Raw genomic sequence first — 7,131 nt, forward strand, 5'->3', positions numbered from 1 at the left:
GCACTGGGATCAGCAGCTGCGGGCCTGCACAGCTGCATGCAGATCATAGAATCGTTTAGGTTGGAAAAGACCCTTAAGATCATTGAGTCCAACCGTTTATCTAATGCTGCCAAGCCCACCACTAAACCACGTCCCCAAGCACCACATCTCCCGGCTTTTAAATAGCTCCAGGGATGGGGACTCAACCACTTCCCTGGGCAGCCTGGGCCAGGGCCTGACAGCCCTTTCGGTGAAGTTTTTCCTAATATCCAACCTAAACCTGCCCTGGCACAGCTTGAGGCCATTCCTCTTGTCCCATCGCTTGTTACTTGGGAAAAGAGACCGACCCCCACCTGGCTCCAGCCTCCTTTCAGGCCGTTGCAGAGAGCGATGAGGGCTCCCCTCAGCCTCCTCTTCTCCAGACTAAACAACCCCAGCTCCCTCAACCGCTCCTTGTAAGACTTGTGCTCTAAACCCTTCACCAGCTTCGTTGCCCTTCTTTGCACATGCTCCAGATGGTACATGCTGGAATAGGTGGGAACTGTGGGAAGGCCAGAAGTGGTGGGAGATGGCTCACAACCTGGACAAGTGTTTCTGGCGAGACCTGGCCTGGGGCCCCATAGGCAGATCACTGGATGAAAGCAGACTCGCGCAACATGCTGCATCTCTGAAGCAGAGATGCAAGAAACTGGGAAGCCACAGAAATGCTTGAAGGTTGTGAGAGGACAGAACTGTCTGTACATGCACACCAAAAAGACAACAGCTGTTTTGATTTGTGTAAAACACCTTTTGTGGAGAAAATACCAGCTATTCTTCAGAATAGCACAGCAAAACAGAGAAAAGGATCGGGAACTGGATGCTGAAGCTGGTTGGGGGTCACACTAACAAGGCTAGGTGCTGTGCACATGGGACAGGCCCCCGCAGTATGCCAGCCATGGCCCTGGTGCAGAGGTGGGGCGGGCCCTGGCCAGCGATAAGCTGGACCACCTTGGCTATCACTGCCCTGGCCCAGCCCCAGACCTTCTCCCAGCCCTGCTGGCTGACTCCAGGCAAGGGGGAACAGGCACCCGTGTGGGGGACCCGGTGCTGACTGGGGCTTCCTCCTCTTCCAGGTGACGTTGCCGGAGCACACGCCTGCAGGCAGCATCATTCTCACCTTGAGCGCAACCGACCCAGACTCAGGGAACAACGGGGATGTCACCTTCCACCTGGCCGTGCCCAGCCCCGACATCGCCATCGACCCCAGCAATGGTGCGTGGCACTGGCTGCTGTGTGGGGCCCATCTCGTGGGTTGCTCTGACAGTGCCTGCAGAGGGAGGTGCCCCAGTGCTGGCCCAGGCTCAGCCCCTCACCAGGTCACTGTCTGGGGTGGCCAGTGAGGCAGACATGGTGGTGTGGCCATCGAGCACTCCCACCGCAGCATCCTGGACGCCTGTTCCTCCCTAACGTCCTTCCCAGCTCCCTGTTGGCCCCCATGCTGACTCTGGCTTTGTGCCCTCACAGGGACCCTCTTCACCATTCGGCGGGTGGAATTCAACGCCAGCCAGCCCACCCTGGACCTGGTGGTGGAGGCCCGCGACCGTGGCTCTCCCAGCCTCTCATCCTGGGCCACAGTGCAGCTCCAGGTGCTGGATGTGAATGACCACAGCCCCAGCTTCCAGGTGCCATGCTACAACGCCAGTGTCCCTGAGGACCTGCGCCCCGGAACCACCGTGCTGACACTAGAGGCAGGTGACGCCGACCTCTCCCGGGAGAACGCTGGCTTCGACTACACCATCGTCAGTGGCAATGGCGGCAATGCCTTCCAGGTGGAGAGCCGGGTGGCCTGGGCAGGAGGGCATCTCCGCACACAGGGTGCCTTGGTGCTTGTGGAGCCTTTAGACTTTGAGGCCATCCCGGTCTACAACCTCACTGTGGCGGCCTCGGACCGGGGCCTGCCGCAGCGCAGCACCACGGTGCCTGTGCTCATCACCGTGCAGGATGTCAACGACAACCCACCCGTGTTCACCAGAGCTGAGTACCGCACAGCGGTGAGCGAGAGCGCACCCCCCGGCACAGAGCTGCTGCGCGTGGTGGCCCACGATGCTGACTCGGGACCCCGTGGCCATGTTCACTACACCATCAGCTCAGGTGACCAGCATGGGCTCTTCCAGCTTCATGAGAGTACGGGGGCCCTGTGCCTGGCACGGCCCCTGGACCGGGAGGCCCAGGCACTACACACACTTGTGGTGCAGGCCACAGATGTGCCAGGCGGGCACTTTGCACTGGTACCTGTAGCCATCGAGGTGAAGGATGTCAACGATAACAAGCCATACTTCCCAGTGGAGGTGCTGAGTGCCAGCATGCGGGAGAACCTGCCTCCCGGCACACTGGTCACCACGCTGCGTGCCGTCGACGCAGACACCGGTATCTTCGGGGAACTGCGGTACACAGTGCTGGAGCAGCCAGTGGGGGAGCCCAGCATGGCGGAGGGCCGGGATGCCTTCGCCGTCAACAGCAGCTCTGGGGAGCTGCGCTCCCGACTTACCTTTGACTATGAACGAGCCAAAGCCTTCCAGCTCCTCGTCAGGGCCACTGATGCTGGCAATGCCTCTGCCACGGTGACCGTGCGGGTGCTGGTGACCGGAGAGGACGAATATGATCCCATCTTCCTGAGCCCCTCCTTCAACTTTGAGGTCCCTGAGGGCGCCCGCAAAGGGCAGAGCATTGGGCGGGTGCTGGCAACAGACGAGGACGAGGGGGCTGATGGTGTTGTGTTGTACTCCCTGGCAAAGCCCTCACCGTACTTTGCCATCAACCAAACCACAGGCACCATCTACCTGCGTGTGGACAGCCAGCCCCAGGCCGGAGCTGGGCGCGCCAAGAGGGAGCCACGCGAGATGAGCCTGGAGGTGCAGGCGCGCAGCCCCCTGCCTGCCTCCCGCTCGGCCTCTGCGCAGGTCACCATCGACGTCACGCACACCTCCTTCGGCCTGGCTCCGGACCTCAACCTGCTGCTGGTGGCCGTCGCCGCCTCGCTGGGGGTTGTGGTGGTGCTGGCCGCCGTGGCCATTGTGCTGGCACTGGTCCGTTCTCGTCACCGCCGGGGCCATGAGAAGCCGGAGGGGGATGGGCCGCTGGGCCGCGTGCAGAGCGGCTCCCTGCAGAAGCTCGGCCGCGAGGAGCCGGCGCTTCCCGGGGGCGAGCACATTTACCACCAGGCCCTGCCGGGGTATGGGGGCGAGCCGGCAGGGCCCTACACGCGGGGCGGCTCGCTGGACCCCTCACACTCCAGCGGCCGAGGCTCCGCCGAAGCTGCTGAGGATGATGAGATCCGGATGATCAACGAGTACCCACGCGTGGCCAGCATCACAGCCTCCATGCAGGAGCACATTTCCGCCCGCGGCCCTGACTCCGGCATCCAGCAAGATGCCGACCAGCTCTCTGACATCTCCTGTGAGCCGGCCGCCCTGGAGAGCACCCAGTGGTTCAAGAGCAAGAAGGGCTCCGGGCTGCTGCTGCCAGGGCCACCCCCGCAGCTGTACCGCGAGGATGGGGGAGGCAGCGCCTTCCTCGGCGTGCGCTGTGGCCTCAGCGTCTCCTCCCAGCCCCAGGACTATGCCTTCCCGGAGGACGGCAAGCCCTCCGTGGAGGGCTCGCTCACCGCCATCGTGGCCAGTGATGAGGAGCTCCGCGGCAGCTACAACTGGGATTACCTGCTGAACTGGTGCCCCCAGTTCCAGCCGCTGGCCAGCGTCTTCACAGAGATTGCCCGCCTCAAGGATGAGAGCTCCCTGCGCAAGCCTTTCCCGACCAAGCCCAAGGCAGAGCCCAAGCCCCGCATCGACCCCCCACCTCTCATCACCTCAGTCGCCCACCCGGGTGCCAAGTCTGTGCCCCCCAAGCCGCCGGCGGGCAGGACCTTCCCGCACCCGTCCTCCCTGCGCCGCTCGCCCATCAGCCACGAGGGCTCTATCTCGTCCTCTGCCATGTCGCCCAGCTTCTCCCCCTCGCTGTCCCCGCTGGCCGCCCGCTCCCCCGTGGTCTCGCCCTTTGGCATCTCACAGGGGCCTTCTGCCTCTGCCATCAGTGCCGAGCACTCGCTGGAGCCCCCTGAGGAGGCCGAGCTCAGGATTTAGACCTGGGCCCGTGGACTCCTCTGCCCCACCCCACAGCCATGGGGTCAGGAGCAGGGCCAAGCCCAGGGCTGCTCTGCATGGGTGCTAATCCTGCTCTCCCAGCACCTTGCCTGGCCCGGGGCCCCCATGGGCTGTGGGTTCCTGTGTCCTTTGGGGCTGCTGCCTCCTGTCACACCCTGTGGTCTGGCAGATTCAGTGCTGGTTTTGATGCCCTATGGACTGCTGATCCTAGTGCCAGCACCCCAGGGCGGCGGTTCCTTGTACTGCTCATGGTGTCTCAGATCGGCGCCTGGCAGGATGGTGCTTCACGGTACTCTGCTCTGAGAGAGGCTGGGAGCAGACGGGGTGCTCCCTGCCCTGCTGGGCCAGGTTACTGCAGACTGCAGACCCTGCCCTTCCCCGGCCACTTACCCAAGCCACGCAGCAGCCTGGGTGCAGCAGGACACTGAGCCATCCCCGTTGGCCCTTTCCCCGCAGGAGCTCACAGGGCTGGGGAGGAATGCTCCCAGGGCAGGGATGCACTGCTCAGCAGGCATAGCCACAGCAGCCCGCTGGGCTGCCCATCCTGCCTGCGGGGCCGGGGATGGCTGAGCCTGCTTCCTGATAGTGAGGGGAGACCCATCTCAGGCCAGGCTGGAGTGGGAGGAGAAGGCAGTGCCCGCTTTCTGCTTGCCTATCCATGGCTGGTGGGGGGAAAGGGGATTCTTTGGGGTCTCTCGAGCCCTTCCACCTCCCACCACTGCATGTGACCCTTTTAAGGGCTCTCCTTCCCAGAGCTGCTGGAGAGCCTTGTTCCTCGGAGCCTGGGCTAGGAGGCAGGTACCCTGCTCAGCATGGGAGCCCCATTCCTGGAGAAGCTGCTCCCGGGGCCAGGTACCTCTCTGGGCTGCGGGCTGGCTGGGCACCAGGCACGGATGCTGCCCAGGCACCAGGCAGGCTGTGCGGCGGGGCCAGCAGGAGCAGTGGCGCGAGAGCTGCAGCAGAGCTGACCCCAAGACAGCCTGGCCCCAGGAAAGGCAGCAATGTGGCTGCTCAGTGACACAAGCCAGTGGCCTCCTCCTGCTCCATCTGCCCCAGGCCTGGTAGCCAGCCTGCAGCTGCCCAGGAGCAGGTGGGAGGGGATACCCCAAAAAGCCACATGGCCTGAAGCTGGCACGGTGGCAGCCAGCATATTACATATAGACTGGGCAGCCAGCCTCCCCCAGGGCCCTGCAGTGTGCCGTGCTCAGCAGGACAGTGTGGGCCACCAGGGACACCTCCAAAATGCGGGCAGGTGCCAGCCCTCTGTGCACGGGCTGCTCTGCACCGGTCCTTCATGCCATGTCGTGAGCATGGGGTAGAGCCACACTTCAATGGGGCTGGTCCCCATCCTCACTCCAGCACCACTCGCCTTGCAGCTGGTGTCACGCTCACGCTGGGATCAGCCCCCACCTGGTGCTCACCCTGCAGCCCATGGCTGCTCACAGTGAAGCAGGCATGCATCGTGTGGCCCTGTGCCCTGGGAGTGCAGCCCTAGGGCTTGCCACTGCGGCCCTGGCCCTGGACGGTCACGGTCGCTGTGACCCACATGCAGACATGGGTGCAGGGCCAGGGCCAGGGCATGTGGAGCACCGCAGCAGCTGCAAATACACAGTCAGCCTGGGCACGAGCATGTTTGTGATGTCGGGGAGGACACCCAGCCATCTGAGAAGGGGGTCTGCGGGAATTTCCTTCCTATCACACTTTTCCTAGACCCACTCTGTAGCCTCAGCCCGAAGCATGTCAGCACCATGGCTGCAACCCTAGCCCCAAACGTTTTATCACACCAGCCAAAACCCATCACTTTTGCCCACTCCCCCCCATTTCCCACTAAGAACCATCTGACACTGCAGCCCCATCTCTGTCATTGTCTCAGCCCTGAACCCTCCGCTTTGTGCCACAGGTCCCAGCCCAGCTGCACTGTGGGCGTCCCCACGCCGCAGGCACAGTGCTGCACCCCGGTCCCCATGATGCACGTGTGAGTGGGTCCCTGGTGCCAGCAGCCCTGGGAGCTGTCCTGGGCACAGGGCAGCGACACAGGACAGGGATCTGCAGCAGCGATGGTGGCACCAAGGGGGCTGCAGGGCCATGCCTGCACTGCTTGGGAGCCACAGAGGACCCAAGGCAGCTCTGGGAGGGGAGGATGGGTTCTGCCTCACTCAGCACAGGGACAGCCCATGGAGGCTCTCGGGGCGGGCACCCCTCGTCCCTTCTCTCCTGGCCGGGCTGTCCTGCTCACGAGCACTGTGGGGAGCATGCCAAGGGCGCCCTGTGCTCCCTGAGCCCTAGCAGCCCTGCTCCCCCCAGCATGTTTGGGACAGGGGACACGGACGGGTCACCCCTCTGCACGCCACATAGAAGGGTCAGACACACAGCAGCCCCACTTTGGTCTGGGGGACACAGCCATGGGCTGCTGAGCCCAGCCAGGAGCCGAGCCTCCAGTTATTTATTTTTACACATTGTACTACGATTCCTGTTTTCTACTTTGTTTGTACCTTTTGTATCGTGTCTCGCTGAGCTGCATGTATTGGGCGCTGCTCATCGGCCTGCACACTGGGCCGTTCCAGCACAGCCTGGACCCAAGTGCCAACTTCTCAAAGAAATGCCTTAATAAACCACACTTGTTTGTACAGAGACGACATCATCACTGCTGCTCTGGGCTCGCGCTGTGCTGGCACCGTGGCCCTGCCGGGCGCTGGGGAGAAGCACCAGCAGGGCTGGCAGGCGGGGACAGACCTGAGGCACGGTGGGGCTCAGCGCGTGGCGTGGCTGCCAGCAACGTGCCATGGGCCACAGTCACCCGTGCAGGACCCGTACCTTGCACTTGGCTCTGGGCAGCTCCTTGGGCGGGAGAGCTGCGGCATGTGGGCTGTGCTGTGGCTGCTTCTGGCCCCTGGGGCAGACACTGCCAGCTCCAGGCAGCCCTGCTGCCTCGCTACGGCCGCCTGCCTCCTGGCCTTGGCAATAGGTCAGGCCTGCAATGAGAAGCAGGTATTTCAGCCCGAGCACAGCACTG

At 63.3% G+C, this 7,131-nt stretch overlaps 1 protein-coding gene across 1 annotated transcript in view; it reads left to right on the forward strand.

Annotated features, from left to right (window-relative positions):
- The window catches only part of DCHS1 (dachsous cadherin-related 1), a gene marked incomplete at its 5' end in the record, with an annotated part of 49,159 nt that extends 42,434 nt beyond the window's left edge, over positions 1–6,725 (forward strand). The window contains 2 exons of the mRNA XM_082303892.1: positions 1,092–1,230; positions 1,483–6,725. Coding sequence (XP_082160018.1) covers positions 1,092–1,230; positions 1,483–4,097 — 2,754 coding nt within the window. The 3' untranslated portion in view covers positions 4,098–6,725. The remainder of the gene's footprint in view (positions 1–1,091; positions 1,231–1,482) is intronic.
- Between the last annotated feature and the right edge of the window lie 406 nt (positions 6,726–7,131).

The sequence above is a fragment of the Platalea leucorodia genome (assembly GCF_965183815.1).
Source record: "Platalea leucorodia genome assembly, chromosome: 2".
Taxonomy (NCBI): domain Eukaryota; kingdom Metazoa; phylum Chordata; class Aves; order Pelecaniformes; family Threskiornithidae; genus Platalea; species Platalea leucorodia.